The 19242-nt window shown below is 36.2% G+C and overlaps 1 protein-coding gene across 1 annotated transcript in view; it reads right to left on the bottom strand.

Moving 5' to 3' along the window:
- Nucleotides 1-742: 742 nt before the first annotated feature.
- Nucleotides 743-19242, bottom strand: part of ACVR2A (activin A receptor type 2A) — a 90970-nt gene continuing 72470 nt past the window's right edge. Inside the window, exons 5-11 of the mRNA XM_019522449.1 lie at nt 14709-14852; nt 13157-13300; nt 10790-10935; nt 8686-8800; nt 7103-7241; nt 5096-5226; nt 743-4750 (exon numbers count right to left, since the gene is read on the bottom strand). Coding sequence (XP_019377994.1) covers nt 4556-4750; nt 5096-5226; nt 7103-7241; nt 8686-8800; nt 10790-10935; nt 13157-13300; nt 14709-14852 — 1014 coding nt within the window. The 3' untranslated portion in view covers nt 743-4555. The remainder of the gene's footprint in view (nt 4751-5095; nt 5227-7102; nt 7242-8685; nt 8801-10789; nt 10936-13156; nt 13301-14708; nt 14853-19242) is intronic.

Here is a 19242-nt window from a genome sequence, read left to right on the forward strand (position 1 = left end):
AAGGTTGGGGAAACTCACTTATTGGTTTGGGATTAAATACAGAAGAGGAAAACTAAATACCAACAATCAATCCTCTTCCAAGAGTTAGAAACTCTTCTGGTAGAAAATACTATCAGAAGAAGCTGGGGAAAAGGTGTACACATGCAAATTATGCTTTTTTCTAGAAATCAAACATACCCTACAGCAGAAAAAAGTTCCATATAACTGGAGTTTTACATGCATGATGGTGATGAACGGGTACAGCGGCACACAAAACACTTACCCTTTGGCAATTTTCAGCAAGGCTGATGAAAGAAGTCTGGTGCGAGAAGCCAACTGTCTGAGCAAATCCAAAGGAAAAAGAATATTGAAACCAGGATCCTTCCGCATTTTTACCCTGGTGTTGCTGACTATTATCTGGGAGCGTCAGTTAATCTTGGCTGACCTAGGAGCCTAGCCTAGAGTTTGTGAAGTGAATCTTCTTTGTTTCTTACTGTCAGGAAAAGATGGTAAGTAATACCAGAGGAACAATTAAGATCAGTGTGACGAACGCGATAAACAAGTTAAAAATTTGCCTTTGCCCAACCACTATCTTAGTGCTGTAAATCTTATATAAGTGCAGGTTGGGGCAACTGTTCTTCCCCTTCCTCACCTGCTTCAAACAGCAAGATCTGATGCTGAAGTATCATACAAGGAATAACAATGCTAATTTCCTCTCTCCTAGAGAAAACAGGAACATTTGAAAAAAGGCATATGCAAGTCATAGTAGTCACTTAATTTTTATTTAACTTTTTGGGGCAGTGGGGGCAGAAAGAGCATACACTTTTATTTGTACAATATTTAACAATCACTTTTATTCAGGGCAGGGGGGTTTGTTTTCGTTACTTGCAGAAAAAGAGCAAGTACAGTTTGACAGTAGTACAACAACCTGTGCCCAAAACACTGACAGATACAAAGAGTAAAGCTAAAATAATTGCTTACCAATACCTTGAGAGGTAACGAATAGTATATGGACCGAGACTGCATAAAAAAAAAAAAAACCGTACTGCTGGTTGAATATCTGAGGTAAATGATGTTCCATCAAGGATGCTACTTGTATCATTTTGCCCATAAAACTGTATATAGCTTTCTGTACTTTGTACCAAGTGTTCCTAATAAAGATAAATGCATTAAAAAGGTTAAAAAGAGAAACTGGAAAAAAGCAGTCAAACTGATAACCCCATGTGGTAAACTATACTTAGCAATTTATTCTGTTGAACCCTAGCATGAACATGAAATTCATTACTAGTTTATCTGGTTACATTTTAGTTGGCATACCGAGATTGGATTTTAAAGTCACATTTACATGGATTTCACTGTCTCAAACAGAAGATACAAAGTAGTGATTCTTAATCTTGATTTGTAGTTTCCAAAATACCACCATGAATGACAGTGCTAGTTCAATAACTCCAACAATTGAGGCACGGTCTCTGCTCTGAAATGCTAAGGTACATGTAGTAATAAGTGTACAAAGAGTAGTCATGCATTGTGTGATATAAAAATTTCCTAGCATCTAACAAAGTAAAAAATAATGCAGGGCTTGGACTTTCAGTAAAGCCAAAAACTGGCTAATCCATCAGTCCTGTGGCAGTTATACAGCAATCATCTAAGTAGACAGAGGCAAGCCAAAAACAGTTGAAAGTTAGAGCCATAGGACTGGCTTTTCTTCACAAGCCAAAAATACAAGGTGAACCATTGGAGCTGACCACACATGTACATATACACCACCATACATGCTGTATGAATAAAGTACATAAAGTGACAACAGTCACTACATCTGCTAGTAAGTAATGCCAAAATATTTTCACCAGCTTAAATCTTATTTATTCCTGTCCTCATTCATAAATCTGGCTCAAGCATTATGTTAACTTGCACGTCTTCTACATTTACTGTACTGTAAGTAAAAAAAAAAATACATATGTTAAAATGCCCTGCAAAACAGAAGTCGTCTTATGTATCAGAACAGCTCACCAAATTTCAGTTATTTACCAATTATAAAAGCATTGTTACTATGAACACCCTTTTCACAGTGATACTGTACTATGTTGTTAAAAATCAGAAAACTACAAGTACAACATTCAAACTTGTGGGGATTTCTAAAAGCAGAGTTTTAAAATATAAAGATAAATATTATCCCATTAAATTTGTCTGATGACAGGCTTCGCGACTTCCCTACATCACTTGCAAACATGAAGTGCACTAGCAACACCAAAGGAGCTCCCAAACAGCTTGGCTACTAGGACCCATATCAGCAGAAGTTAAAGAAGGATCATGCAGGGATGATACAAGGCCCATCCATATATGACAGAGGTCATTAACAAGGCATTATTTTTGCATTAAATCCTGAATAACTGAGCTGGCCCTTACATCATTAGGCTGTTCCTTCTACTTTTGCTAATGAAGGAGTTTAAACTTGGAAGAAGAGTACAAAGTTTGTTGTAAAATATGGACTGTATTTGTTCAGATCTCTTAAGCCATGATTACATCTTGCTGTGCGTTTAAAATATTGTATCCTTGCATCAAAAATGGAAGCAAAATGAAATTCCAAATCAAGAAAATGGGCGCAGAAGTAGTTTGTTTAATAAACAAAATGAGCAAGTTGCACCCAACAGTACCAATACCCCAAAAGAACAAGGGTTCTGGCTACTGTGAAAACTTAGGCCTAATAGTGACGAAGAGCAAGCAAAACAGTAGTGGGTAGTATGTTACACAAGAACAACATTATCATTACCCTCCTTCCCCTCCCTGCTTAGTCTGCTTAGGTCTTGTTGATACATAACTTCTTTTATTGTTCCCAGAGGTCATGTGCATATATAGGTAGAACTGAGTGTATTCTGTGGTTTTATAAATAACTGTTTAAAGATAATATTCACAATGAGCTCCTGATTGAGACATTAAAAGCTTCCTTAAAGAAATGTAATGCATGATTTAGAACAAGAAGAAACACACCTGACAAAATTCATAGCATAATACTGGCTGTTGTTGGTTCAGTACTCTATAGAGTGTTTTAGAAAGTAAAACTTCATCTTGGACTGTATAGGATGTGAAGGATCAAATAAATGTAGTGTAATATTAAGTATGAAAAGCACTTTGGCATCTACCTACCATCAATTTTTTTTTTAATGTTAAAAATAAGGCATGACCTCCTAAACCCTAAAATAACGGAGTCAGTTGTGAAAATAATTTTAGGTTTTGTTTTTTGCTAGACTGTGCTACCTAAGTTTGCATTAGTTACCTCTAAATAATCATTGCATATTTTAAGTTAACCATAACTAAGTTATCCCTGAATTATTTTAAACAGTTATATCTGAAATCTGTGGCTATGCTTTTCAACGTGATTGTACGCATCAGAAACATCAGATATTACTCTGACAAGATGGCACCAAGCTTAAGTGTAGTGAAGTTGCAAATCTCAAAGCAGAGTGAGGAATTCTGGGTAATAAAGCTTCCTGAGGTGATCTTGAAACAGTGATACAGAACGCACTGCACTGCATACTGTTGAGTGAAACAGAAAAATACACCAAGCAGACCTTAACATACATAAATAGGAAAACAAGCCTTCTTTAAAAAGAATAATTAAGAGCTTTCCAGTGTCACAGCTCACAAAATTAAAAAAGTCATGCTTAAATTTTCAAATAATCCTGACACAGCAAACCTAAATAGTATTTAGTTAAATAAACGTATGCAATATTTTGGGAACTGGAGGTAAGATAAAAACTTTAAACTAAAAACAGGAAGAAAGTTTTTTTTTTTTGTTTCAAAACCAGCACTTTTTATACACAACAAGCTAGCACAAGAAAAGGCTAAAACACTGCTTTAGGAATGGCCATTTACTGTTGGCATGAAGCATAGCTTACCCTTTTTTTTAAATAACACAGTGAATTTGTAATACATCATTTACAAAACATGGATCAATTTATTATTCAAATTTTGTTAGTGTTGTCAATCTCATAATTTAGCAGAGTTGGAACTGAGGTATACCTTGTTGAGGGAGGTTAAAGTAATACTTGGAAGCCTCTTTGCTATATCCCACTTGATTACTTTTTGTTTATGTACAGAGAACAGCAGCACACTAAACATTCACAAGCTGTGTCATATTGGCATTACAATAGTCATTTTTATAAACAACAGCAAATGCAATAAAAACATGTTACCCTTTTTAAATCTGAAATGAAATGTTTGATTTAAAAAAAAATAGCAGTAGTTCATTTAAGGAATTAGTCTCTTCTGACAGATACTAAGAAATCTGATGTCAGTTTTTAAAACACTTGATTAGCCAAGATAGGTCCATATTCTTCATTTATGTTCCTTAATAACATTTTACCACTTCTTAGTCACATGTCCTTCAGGCATATGCAGGGAATGCAGTAAGTCTCATGGATCCACGGTTGAAAATGCAAAGACTCCTCAATGACATTCCAAAAAGACTTACTGTTCCTCATTTCACACTGAAAATAATAATAATATCAGCAGTCTCAATAGCGTTAGCAGCTCCAGTTCAGAGTCCTGTTGGTCGGATACATGACCAGTGCAACTATCATAGACTGGATTCTTTGGGAGGAAAGTCAACGTTTGTCACCATGGTGACCACAGTCACAATGTCTTCTGTTGTTATAATATTAGTTAGTTTTTGCATCTGAATAATTCGTTCTTCTACGCAACCAGCCGACAACCTGGCTTCTGCATCATGATCCCAACATTCCTCTATCGTTTCACAGAGCATTGCCATTCCCTAAGGAAAAATGTAATAGTATATGTATTATATTAAAATATACTAGCTAGGCCTATAGTTAACATTGCCTAACACTGCCCATTAAGTGACACTGTTTTCAATTCCTTCTTACATTCTCAAACTTTTACTGTTCCAGAACTGTTTAATATTAACTTCATTGGTGGGTGAAGTGATAAGCACCTTTGGAGTGCCTTAGCATGAGAGCTGGTATTTTAAAAAATAAAATCTGGTAGCTTTTACCGTTATAGCTAAACGTCAAGAGATACTATCTAGAAGGTAAAGAAAAATGTCCATAAAGATCAGAACACAACAGGACTCTGCAAACTTGCTGACTTCATTACTTACAGCATGTTTCTGCCAGCACTCTCTTAAAATAGGCCTCTTCTTCTTATGAACTACCACTTCTTGCATATCTTCAAGGGATGGATGCTGGCCAATTTCCTCTTCAAATGGCAACATGTACTCATCCACTGGTCCTGTATTTAAAAAAAGATAAATGTTATGTTAAATAAAAACAGTTTTGTTTTTCTGACAATTGGTAGCACGTTAATTTAACGTACGACAGTGTACTACCTAGCAATTTATTTTCTACTGCCAGGAAAAGCTCATTCTGAAACTAAGTGGCTCAGTGTTGTGAGACAGAAACTTGAGTTGAGAAGCTACAGAATTAAATGGTTACTTCCAATAATCACAACTCTTTAGCTTCCACATGCCCATGTGCTTCATGTATACAAGATAAGATTCCTTTGCTTAGTGCCCACAAAGATAGCTCATATACTCTGAGCCTCTATATGCTCCTATACGAAGGCATACATGTTAGGGTCTTTATAACCCTACCTCTGTTCTTTCATAATTTGAAGCCGGCTCTCTAGCTCAGGACTCCAAAAAGAAGGGATGGAGAGCAGTGAGCAGATAAAGGAGTGAAGAATAAGTGTAATATCATAATAGTGATTTAACTGTAGACCACAAAACCAACAATGAGGGGTCTTGATCAATTAACAGAATCGACCACAGTACGTGACTTGAGGATGACAGCAGACTACTGATCTAGACATATTTGTTGGAACAAGAATACAGAAAAAAAAGATAGCCTGTCCAAAAATTGTGGAATGAACTAGGGGCAACTTTTTGACTAATAAGAAGGAAGTAGAGGACAGGCTCTTCTTGCTTTAATTCTGATCAAGAGAGAAACTATCTGACAATGTGAAGTCAGAACCTGAATAAAATATTCATGAAACAGAGTTTATTAGGAAAGGAAAGATGGGCAACAGTGGAAGGGATATGATGACAGTGCATTACAAAAGTAGATTCTTTACTGAATTTTTAGGGCTTCAACAGGGTGGAATAGAATTGAACTTGGGCACCTAATTCCACTTAAACACCCAATAGGGGGAACAGGGTCTGGCCCTTAGTAAAGAAAATCCCCTGGGAAGCAGCACTAAGAGAAAAGGAGTTCAAGAGGGTTCACAGTTTAAAGGCATAATACGGAAGGGCACATATTAAGCCTTCTTTTCTGACAAAAACTTGGGATGTCAAAATATGTTCCTAGTACAACTCAAGATATAACATCTCCACTGAAAAAACAAAACAAACACAATGAAAACAAAAAAAAAAATCCCTGCACGCCAAAAATTAAAAGTTCAGGATAACAACATTTAATTTAGTTCTTAATTATTTTAACACTATAATTAATTTAAATTGCAAAGCAAACAAAGAAACAGGTTTTTATTTAAAAGTGTCGTGAGAAATTATCAAGACATTTTGTTCATCTTTTCCCACAAAATTCATTTTGACAAATGTGCATTTTCAAAAAAATTAGGCTGAAAATGTTTTGCCTAATCTTGCTTGCAACACCCTAGCTTTGATTAAAGCTTCAGAGTATAATTGCAGTTTTGTCAGATACCATATTGTCTTTTACCAATTTATTTTTTTTCCCAGAAGAAAGACATGGTGCCCTTTAGGGCAGTGAGATTCTCAGCCATTGCCCAAGAGATCCTTTTATGGGTATCAGTGTCCCACACAATATTAGCACTGTTAGGTATGCAAACACCTACACATGCTTCTTAAGGTAAGTTCAGAAATTTCAGACAGGAATCCAGGGTATCAAAAACATTCTGACCTGTTGTGGTCTGAGGTCTTTGCAACAGAATTGTTCTTGTATTTTTCCATAGTCAAGAAATGAGTGAAAGCTAAGAGCTAGTATTTTCCTAGGGGTGCTGAGAATGTAAAAAGGTTGAGAACAACTGTTTTAGGGACATACGTGAACGCACAGATTAAAAACTGCCAATTTACTGCTTTAATGTGTATAAAGGTTCAAGTTATATTTGTTTTGAAATCACACATTTGGCTTACCATCTGATGCAGTACATCGTGATGCCAATTCCCAAAGGACTAGTCCCATGGCATACATATCTATTCTCAAAAAAGCATCCCTTTGGAAGTTTATAGCACCTTCTAATACCTCAGGAGCCATATACCGCCGTGTGCCAACCTTAAAAAAAGGAAGAAAAGAGTTATTGAAGTAACTCTCGTTTCTTTTGGACCAAAAACTGAATCGTAGAAAACTGGGACTGGAAGGGACCACCAGAGGTCTCTAGTACAACCCCCTGCCTGAGGCAGGATCAGTCTGTTTGGACAAGGACAATATTGTTTCAAACTTAAAAAAAATAAAATCACAGATGTCCCTCACTGAAGAGGCAATCTAGCAAGATGCTGCATGGCCTCAGCTATCCCTGTAGTCCAGGGGTGCTCAAGCTCTAGCCCATGGAGCTCCCCACGGGTCCAGGGATTTGGTGGCAGGGGAGCAGCAGTAGTGTTAACTGCTCCCAGAGCCATGGCAATTAATACTGCCGCCACACTCCTGCTGCCAAATTTCTAGAGCTACAGGGAGCCCCATGGCCTGTGGGCCAGATCACACGGAGTACAGTGACACCTAGTGCATTAGATTATACCTATGGACTGACCCTGAGCTGGATCAGGACCTCAGTACCAGTCTCAAAGCCATACTTAAGTCTTTACTATTTTGCATATGTAGCTCTAATACCTAGTATGGGCCCCAGTGTAAATCTGGATTTTGTACTTCAAGAATAACCTGTTAATATGTGCCTAAAACCAAGCAATATTTAATTACTGAAAGGCCATTTCTCCTTTAATATAACTTGCAACTTAAAAACTATGCTGTATTTAAATATAAAGGTCCTTTTTACTGCAAGTAAATGATTGATGAAGTTTGCAGAAAAATTTATGTCAGGAGCTTAGAAACAGGCTGCTGATAACAGGACTATTCATTTCAGAACACTCTCAGAAAAAGTTATGGAAGGGTAAAACTACTTTTAGTTATCTATCTAAAGCATGGCAGACCTTCAGTACAGGTGCCACAGATGGCATGGGCAACCTGTGTGTAGCACGCAGCATGCTGGGGAGGGGATGAGCAGCACAGCAGCAGATAAGGCAGGAAGCAGAATACAAAGCAGCAAATTGGGTAGGGAGCACACAGAATAAATCAGGAAGCAGAGCAGGGATGATCAGGCAGGGAACAGAAAGCAGAACAGCAGATTAAGCAGAGGAAGGGGATCAGAGTGGCACATGAAGTGGGGGGAGCCTAATTTGTGGCACACCTGCCAAAAAGATTGGCTCCCAGTGATCTAACTCATCTAAACAACATGAAGTTAAGAGCACTCATCGCCTGGAAAGAATCACAATTCTATAACTTTTCCGAGTAATTTGTTCCAGAGAACTGTATGTCTGGTGTTAGTCATTATGAAACGAAATACATTGCATTTAGCCTTTAGGACATGAGCAAGAAATGCTCTCTCTCACAGGTCACAAATAAAATGGATTATGTGGGTTCTCACAAATAAAGGCATACATAAAAACATATTTATACTGAGTAATTATTTTATTTTGTGTAAAATCAGTCCCGTCTAGATCCTTACCTGTCCGTGCGTGTCACCTGCGGACTTTCCAGCCTCAAACTTTAAAGCTAGACCGAAATCAGCAATGCAAGCTGTAAGATTATTTTTCAAAAGAACATTTTTGCTTTTGATGTCCCTTTTAAATTAAGGGAAGTGAGAGAGGGGGAGAGAGAGAAAAAAAGAGAATGATTACTCAATCCAACATCAAAAAGGTTTGAGAAAAAAGTTAACAAAACAAAGGACTTTATAGACTCATACTCTAAAAACACTCTGAAATTCATGGTTTAAAAGTATATTTAAACAGCATCAAAGGAGTGACAACAAAAGCTAAAAGATACAAAATACAGCCACCCATCCTTAATTCATGCTGTTCTAATACATTTAAGTGGTATAAATTGAGCTAAATACAGTATAAGTCCTAACGTTCAATTTCTTGTCTTTCAGTCTAAAAAGTAAAAATGGTCTCCATATATGACAGAATAAGCAGAACACAAAATAATGTGATCAGTAGTCATTTGCTAAATTATAACTGATTTTTAAACTGCAAACGCTTCAAAGATGGTGAAATATGTTCTACGGGGATAGTGTTGGGATTGTGCTATAAAGGTAGTTTTGGGTATGAGTACTTATCATGAGCTGAATTTGTATACATTAAAATGGAAGATAAAAAAAAAGTCAGTAAACTAAACCGCTTAATTTTATAAAGGCAAGACTTTATTAAACTAGTAAACAAAATTAGTGACTAAATGAGACTGAAGTTTGTGCACGTGGGAGTAAAACCTCCACCACTACCTTCAAGTATATTTTCATTGTTTTTTTCAGGAATGATTAAAAACCATGGAAGATTAAAAAACAGATTTCTCCCCATCAAAACTGAGCTATGTTATCGGTAAGTCACCTCTTCCTTACTCTTCTGTTTTTCAACACCACCATAATAGACTCGACACTTAGTATTTCCTTTTTCAAAATGGAAACTATTTAAATATTTATTTCATTTTTGAAAAGCAAAAAAAGTTCTCCAGTATTTCTCAACCCAACAAAAAATTTAAGTGGCTGTCTAACTTGGCAGGGGATGGAGCTATAGACTGTTCTCAGGGGCGGCAGATGACAGAACAAGGAGCAGCCATCTCAGCAAGGGAAGTTTATGTTAGATATTAGGAAGAATTTTCTCACTAGGAAGATAGTAAAACACTGGAACAGGTTACCCAGAGAGATTGTGAAAGCTCCATCCTTGGAGGTTTTCAAACAGGAGCTGGGTAAACAAAGCTTTTGTGGGGATGGTCCTGCTTTGAGCTGGGGTTGAACTAGATGACCTCCTGAGGTCCCTTCCAACCCTCATTTTCTATGATTCTATGAGAGCAGTTGTGGTGACGTCAAAAAAGACTCCATGCAAGGTCAGCAACTGAGGAGTGCAAGCGTGTCAAACGACAAAACTCATACTGAATTTCTCTGGTACAGAAAGCAGCCTAGCTACTTGCTTTGGGGGGGTGGGGGGGGTGTCTGTGTGATCCAAGTAGATACTAAAGCAAATTCAAATGGAATAGAGATCTGATTGTGCACTGAGACATCTGCTTTTAGCACCTACATATGCCCTTTACTGGCCTATAAACCAGTGGTTCTCAACTTTGCTAGACTGAAGGCAGCCTTTGGAAAATGTTGCATCTTAAATTTTACTTGGGTTTTTGACTGGAAAAATAACAGAACAAATCTTCTGTTGCAAAGAACTCAGACTACAACAATTCAGAATGTTTTAGGCATTATGGATCCTGTCTGAAATCGCTGGGTTTATCTTGTGAATCATGTTTTATATCCAACAGTGCTAATATGGAGTTGCACCCTGAGAAACCCTTATAAGGATTTTCCTGGTACCATAGTTGAGAATTACTGCTATAGACATTCACAAAATATCATGCATATTAATCTGACATTTTAAAGCTGTATTTTAATATTAAAAAAATGTATAAACAGATTTTCCTCATACATGCAAAGCTGCATTTTATTTGTTTATTAATAATCTCATTTTAGTATTTTTACCCAATAAACTATTAGAGTAAGGTGCCTATATGATACCTCTAGCTTAAGCTTAATACAAACTTAATGCAACAATATCTGAACTACAGAATACCTATGAGATATGGCAGGTTTATGTCCATCTTTTAGACCTGGTATATCCTCATGGAGATAAGCCAAACCTCTAGCCATAGTTTGAGCAATATGACACAGTTCATTCCAAGAAACTAAGTTAGCCTTCAGAAAGTCAGTTAATGAACCCTGTAAAGCAGAGGGGAGAAAATTATTTAAAAAGTAAAACTTATTCTGATCTGCCCATAAACTATTCCAGACAATTTATAATTAGGAGAGCGGTTAAGACCAACATGTTTCAGAAAGAGCATACATAATTACACAGTGGGTGCATCTACACATGCACTGTACTGCGGAGTTAGCTAATTAGCTCCTCAGTAAAGCATCACTGTTTACACATGCACCAGTATTAGGGCTCAGTAAATTAACTTCACCACAAGATACTTATGGCAAAGTAATTTAGTGCACAGGAATGCAAAGTGTGGATGGGAATGGGGCTGTAGCAGTTTGAGGCAGCAGGCTGGCGGAGGGGAGGTCAGTCGCACAGCTCCGCAGTTTCAGCACTCTCGTGCCCCAGCCAGCCCCTCCACTGCTCCACCCCGGACTACTGCGATCCTGGACGCAGATGAAGACGCTCCAGTTTTTTGAGCTGCATTCATAGCTTGCTTAGATGCACCCAGTTAGTACCCGAACGACCCACAGGTGTTTAGAAAAATAATTTATGGTAGATACTTAAAAAAAAAAAACAAAAAACTTTAAATAGCCAGTCAAAATAGAGAATTAAAAAAACCCCCACATAACAAAAATTACCATAGCATAAAAATGCTGCAAATTTTTTTGCTTTCAACAGAGTATCAGATTTATGTTCTAGGCACACAAAAAAAGAATCAAAAGGAACTTCATGGGTTCATCTCCAACACAATTTCTGAAAGAAATTACAGCAAAAGGCAGGGCAGAATGGCACCAGAGATACTAAACACTTTCCAAAAGACATACACGTTCATAGGCAACAGCCAACTTTGTCAGAATCTGTAAGTGGACTTGCAGAGAGCAGGGGTACTAAACACAGAGTTATTCAAATGCCAAGAACAAGGAAAGAGAGGAAAGGATAGGGAGAGAGGAAACTGCTGAAAGAAGCATTAAGATATTAAGGTGATAGCCACATTTTTCTTTTTCTTAATTCAGTTATTCATTGCAAACACGCAGGAATAGGAAAAATTCATAAAATGATTTTGCAGAAAAATGAACATTGAAAAAATGTTAAAAAGAGAAAATACCAAATAGAAATTTAGTCTGGGCAGAATCTATACTAGTAAGTGCTGTTAACTAGCAGCTGGCAACATTTAAAGCTGAAAGCTAGCTTGACCCAATATGGGTCACAGACAGGGAAGTGGCAGGCACTAGGACCCAGCTGCTGCTGCGACTTTTCCCTGTGACACCAGGGAACGACTGCTGTCACAGTCCCATGTCTGTAGACCAAATCAAATCGCTCCACAGGCCAGATCTTGCCCTTAGCTACGCTCTTGAAAAGTTTATTATTGTACATATTTTTATCTGCAAGAGAATCAATGGCCTGTAGCAGCAAAAAAAAAATCTCTGAGACTCAATACAACTGAGGGGTATTGGTTAAAATGTTGAAGATTTGCTCCCTTCAAAATGCCCACGATCTAAGAGCAAAAAGTTGCAATAACTTATTTTTGCTGTTTTCCACAGTAACTTCACATTATAATGTAATGTATAGAGTAACATACAGTAATCTATTTTAGTTTTAGATGGGGCACGCCTACACGTGTGGGATGTGGTGCTGCAGATGGGTCTGTGGCACCACGTACTGCTCATCTGTGCCTGTCTGAATGCAGCCCGAGTCACCCAGTAAAGCAAGTTTCTGGCCTGTTTGACAAAGCTGGAATAATAATCACTTTTCTGACTGACTGTGGCCACATTCAGACGTTGGCGGATAAGTGGCACGTGGCCACAGACCCGACTGCGGCACCACATCCCACACATGTATGTGTGCCCCACGCTGCTATCTTGCAGCACTGTGGGGTAGGGGGTTGACCCTGGGGTCAAGAAAAACCTACACCAAAAAAGAGCAGAGCGGTGCATGTGGCAGCAGCACACGCGGCCCAAAACCAGAGCCTGGCTGGCCGGAGCCACACTCCAGCTGCTGGCCAGGCTCCCGGCTGCAGAAGTGGCAGGGCTGTAGCTCCCTGAGGCCTCCAGGTAAAGCTGGACACTGCCTCTGAAGTCAGAAAAACTGCCACAAGGGTTAGGATGACTGAAACTACCTTTATTTCATTTTGTTAATTAGCTCAAGTTCAAATTGACAGAGTTGTTCATAGGCTACAGAAACATTATAATAAAACCAATAGATAAAAAAAGGAATATTATTGTAAAAACTAAAACGTACCTTTTCATGAAATGCTGTAATTAACCAAAGATCTACATCAATGCTGGTGCCTCGTTTCTCTGCACCAATAAACTGCAAAATATTCTCATGCTTCATACCAGGCAAACTGTAAATTTCATATTCATTTTGCCATGACTGTTTGTCCTTAATCAAATACAAATATTAAATTAACACTCTGATGATCCTGACCAAAAGTAATTTCCTCTACATATCAGAAGTTTATTTCTGTAATTCACTGCACAAAATTAACTGACCTTCTGCAGTACAGGATTGAAATCTTGTTTGGCACGTTACCTTTACATTTCTAACAATTCCTAAAGGTACATACTGAATACTAATACTAAACTGACAGTTCATCTTCTTCTAAAAGACACTGCATTAAAGTACAGTAAGGTACTATATATTTTTAGCCAAACAAGAAAAATACAAAAAAGGTTTAATTTTTTTTAGAGGTCTGATTTAAATCACAAAAACTGATTTTCTCCAGTAGAGATTTGTTTCAGTCTTAAAAGTACAATAAAAACTAAACCATGTCAGTTTGCCTAGATATGCTCTGTGGAACACCACAAGGAGTTTTTAGTCAGGGCTGCTGCACTGTCAGCTGAGCAAAGAGTTTGCATGTTGTCCACTAGCATGATATTTAGCTATGCATCAGATTAATAAACAGTTAAAAATTCTTATCAAACAGAACATTTTACTGACACAAACTAAATTGTTCCATTAATAAACTTTTAAATCAGGATTTAAAGTTTCAGAATGAATAGTTAAAAACAGGGATTAACAAATGAGAAAGTGATGTGTTTTATTCACATCACTTGCCCATTCTAGCTTGCCCATTAGAAAATCTAAACACAATTCTCTTCTCAGATATGAAAGTAAGTTTTTAATTTCTGCCACACAGGTCAATGTGGCTCAGTATGCTCACAGTTTAAGATCCTTCCACTACACATGAAATTTCAACAGCTGAACCACTCTAAACCAGAACTGTCAAAGCTGCCTTGGTAAATGCAGCTGGGAACTCAACATTTCTTCTACTGCAGTATATTTCACTTTACTGAGACATGCCTAACTAATAAGCAGCCACTTTACAGAGACTTTCTGGATAGTAGCATAATCTAACCATTGACACTCATTCCGACTATGATTTAACTTGGACAAAACTGGGATACATTTTGTTTAGGGACATTTTATCAATGCTCAAGAGCTAATCACTACTTAACCCAACAGAAGGATGTACAGGAATTCCAATGCAACTATTCAAGTACTTGAATTACTTGGGAAGAAGTACTGCAGGACTAGAACTATTGCTACTCTACAGCCTACAACCTTCATATTGCATACTGGTGAATGATTTCTTCCTTTTAATTACACTTAGATTAGTTCAATAAAAGTAAAATTTGCCTCATCAGCTTTTCAGCTGCAAACATTTCCTATATGTGGGACTGTATTAAAGTATTTATATTTACTGAAAATTTGTTGAAATAAGAGTTTCTGTTAATATACCTAGAAAGTTTGCTTTTTCCAAAGTAAAAAGATAAGAACCTCAACTTACCTGAATTGGGAATATTTTGACAGCAACATATTCATTTAGCAGCTGAGCTTTCCAGACACAACCAAATCTTCCCCTAGCTTTGACCTCTAGCAATTGCAGGGGCTTCAGACCCATTAAGGGTGATGGTGGTGGCGGCCCAGGGTCCTGAAAGAAGATATGTACACAGAATTAAAAATATAAACAAGTAATCTATAATGACAGCACTGGAAAGAAACACATGTAACTTTGGTATCCTATTTGGCTGACTTTGGTATCACATTCTGACCCTCCCTCACAGAAGTGGAACAAACTGTCGAACATCCTCAGAATTAATATACAAATAACACTACATCAATTCTCATAAAAATTCATTCATGGTGTGAAAGAATAGGAACAGCAAACACTGAAAAATGAAAATCAAGGGGTTTTTTTTTTTTACTTTTAATACATGATAGCAGTGAACTGAACACATTTAACATAAAAGAAAAATCAATTTTTATATATGTCATACAAATACACGTGATCTGGTTTGCATCTCTTGCTAAACATCTAAAATTTCAACAGCCTTCATGGCTTAGTGGCTGTACTCTACACACAGATGACTACCATTCCCACTTCTCGTTTACTAGATAGGTGAGGAGGAGGGCGGAAAGCTACAGAAGAAAAATTTCCCCATGTCACAACATCTCCTGTTGAAGGAGGAAATCCCAGTCAGTCCTCAAATACAAAAGAAGTTATGAAGTACAACTATAAGGATGTGTAATATAGGATCTATGTAATGAGAAGCTCTCAAAGGAATAAGGACAATTTCTCACGTTGAGAAAGATGTAATTAATTTACATATACCAAAATTTTTAAACTATATTAAATGGATTAATTCTATGCACAGCTTATACAATGTAGTATATTTTCAATTCTCTGGGCAATGGCAAGTTTCTTTAGTGTTGGGTTTCATTTTTCTTTTCAATAAACATTAAGGCTGGCTTGTATTATATGATTATCCTATTGTGAACAAAAACATTACACTTGCTTGCATGTATCTTTGCAAAAACAAAATTAAAAAAAAAAATAAATAAAAATAAAAACCTACTCTCTGAGTTACCCAAATGCTAACACTTCCAACAGAGGCTACTTTTCTGAATTAAAATGTAGCATGTTATTCTTAATGGTAAGCATATGCCTTTGACTGAAAACAAAGTTTTATGAATGAGACTGTAGAATAACTAAGTCCTTTTCTACTAATCTGTTGGATAGGATACAGATGGGGGAATATAATATAGCATGGTAGAATATAATATAAATTATGGTATGGTATATTAATGGTAGAAAATAATATAAATAGATAGTAGAATAAAATATAGAAGAATAAGTCTATTTTAAAATCTTTTGTAAAACACAAACTTTGATTTCACAAATGGATACTGCCATATTATCTGTTTATGGAAAGAAGCAGGAAAAAAAACAGGCAAATTAGTTTTACCAAACATTTTTTGTTGTTGTTTTACATAACCATTTTTAATGCTTACTAGATTTTAAAACTAAAATTGTTAAAAAAATTTAACATCTTAAAATTTATTCCCTATTATCAGGGCAATGATAAATGTTCCCTTTCCACCACATTTTCATTTGTTTTCTATAGCACTTAAAAGGATAATTATTCTCATTTCATCTTGCTTCTCATTGCTAAGTCAAAGTGCATCCTTTTTTATTTTAAGCAAATTCATTCTTCAAAAAGAAAACCACCATCACGTATCAGCAGGTTTATTCTAATTAGCTAAAGAAACTTTATTCTGTAATCCTACTTAATATCTAGTAAAGAACTCTTTACAAATTATGATTTCTTCCTCAATAAGCAGTGTCAACGGTTTACTAAAATGGCAACATTTTTCAAGAAATACAGATTCCTATAAAATATTAAAACTACCTAAAACATACCAAAAACATGAAGACGCTTGCATTAACTTTTCATATAATGTTAAAAATCTTTCAACAAACAGGAAAACAATGACTGCTTAAAATAAAACTAAATTACACAAAAAAGCTGATTAGAAAAAAAAACTGATAAAAATATCACTACACAAAAAGAATAATTTTCAGTCATACACTGTCTTGCATCCAATTTCAGAGCTCTTTAAAAACATTACAAATCCTTGTAAAGAGGTTGTCCTCATCTAACTAATGCAAGAAGTACAGCAGAGAACAAGAGGCAAAACTTCACAATGACTGTTTCAATTTACTTGCAAATTCATACTATGATATGCAAATAAATAACCTTCTTTTCAAGAGAACCGAGCACCCAACGATTCCTGTGGACTCAAAAAGAAAAATTTCAGGCACTGATTTTGAAGTCTTGATCCTAATAACTTGCCCAAAAGAACAATTCTGTGGCAAACTAGGAAACAAAACTAATGTATGACTTTGCTTTAGACAACTGAATAGCCTTTCCTCTCTGAAGTCTAAATGTATTTTTAAAGGCACTATCTGAATTTGCTGTTTATCATACAGTAAGTTCAAAACTTTTCTATTCATTGAAAGAAAAAGGATGATGAAAACCACTGAACTAGAGAGACTCTCTCTCAAGCAGCTGATGCAATCACATGATGATGTTACAAACTTCAAAAAGTTTCAGAAAATAACGTTCTCCAGTTTCGGTGACATTTATTTCTATCACAGAATCACACAGCCTATGTACTGCACAACAAAACACTGGTCAAATACTTTTGTTCACCTTCACAATAAAGTGCATGCAATACTTTTACACAGAGGCAGCTGGAAATGATGTCATGATAATTTCTGCAATTTCAAAATTTCCCTTTCAAAATGCAACAAAAATTTCCTACAAAGTTCTAAACTGCTTTTAATATTGCTAAAATTAAAAAAGTTTCTTTATCATTTGTCCTTTTAGAACATACACTGAGAAAAAAGGGTGGGTTTTTTTGGAAAAAGTCTATTTCTTAAAAAGTGAAAAAAGATTATATTTCAGCAGAGTACTTCATTTCAATTATTTTCTAAACACAATTTCTTCACAAAAAAAATCAATGAGTTTTTATAAAGAATTTCATTTTCAACAAATTGGAATTTTTAAGACAGACACTACATCAGAAGATTTCCAAACCATCCCTACTTCTATGCAAGTCATTTGTGTGCCACAAGCACAAATAGTTTGAAGCAACCTTTCCAAAATTTGTGTTTAGCTTGAGCACTCATTATGTTCTGAAATGTCTAATAACCTAACTCTGAGATCGATTAACAAAAGCTTCTGCTACGGGCTGATGTATCATCTGATAAAAAACAGACGTAGGTCTGTTACTTACTGGCATTCACTTAGATTTTGGTCATCCAGTTAAGTCACAAAGCCGAACTAGTACGAATCTAAATAATGAAACAGATTACCATGGCTATACAGATGTTTTGTTCTGATTTTTTGTTTTGTTTTTTATTTCAGCTTTTGCTCTATATTTGGTTCCTATTTCTCTTGGCTCTGATTTTTAATTCCGAGGCCAGCTACATACACCATCCAATCTAGCTCAGGGGATTAAGAACAAATGTTGGAGAGATCAAGACAGGTAACTTTCATAAATGTTTTTCCCCTAGCTGATTCTGGGAACAGGCATCAAGATCAAAGTGAAGTCTAACAAGTCTCAGGCTGTGGAACTTTAAAAAGTTAAAATGGTGTCTAATCTGCTAAAAAGGGCCGCCTGATTTAGAAAATACAACAGTTCCTTCAGCCTACTTAGGGCAGGCTCCAGTTATCACTTTCATATCAGAAATGAACTAGGTCATTAAAGAACTGCTTTAGGGAAATAGGTGACAAGGAATACCCAAAGAGCAGAGAAGAGATTGCTAAAGAATAATCATAATTAACTTCTGACTGCAAAACATGGGGAGATCCCAAAGCTTGTTTGATCCAGTACTTGTTGCAACTGCACCTAGCAAAGGAAATCTTCAAGTAATTTACTGACAAAGTGCATTTTATTTAAAAAACAACCCTTTGATGGAATGAAGTAATCTGTTTCTTTCAATTAAGCCACTGAAGTTTCAAATGGTAACATGGAGTCCTCCAGTGACCAAAGCCACGTTCAAACCAATGACCTAGATGTGAAATTACCAAACTCCATAGCCATCCAACTCCACAGCATGAGAGATTTCAGTGAGTCTTTAAGAGTACTATAAACATAAAAATAATTTAATATTTTGATCCAAGCATGCTTACTGACTGCTTCTACAAAATACTGCAAAAACTTAACTCTTATCAAAGGAACAATAAGAAATGGATTGCATGTCCACAAATAGTTCAACAACCATGAACAAACATCAATGCATCTTACCTCAATCATTATATGAAAGGCGTGCTTGCAGAAGGGGAAAAAACACAGGCAAAGGAAATTACTATTTATATTAAGAATGAGGTGAAAAAGCAGCTTGCAAGAAAAGTGACACATGAAAGAATAGTTTCAGCTAGTTACAAAGTATATTCATGGGAATATAATATATTTCTTACATTAATAAATTACTTAAATATAAAAATCTACCTCTGATAATGTAGTGTTAGTAA

Source organism: Gavialis gangeticus, unplaced genomic scaffold, assembly GCF_001723915.1.
Source record: "Gavialis gangeticus isolate Ggan-Ray unplaced genomic scaffold, GavGan_comp1, whole genome shotgun sequence".
NCBI classification, from domain to species: domain Eukaryota; kingdom Metazoa; phylum Chordata; order Crocodylia; family Gavialidae; genus Gavialis; species Gavialis gangeticus.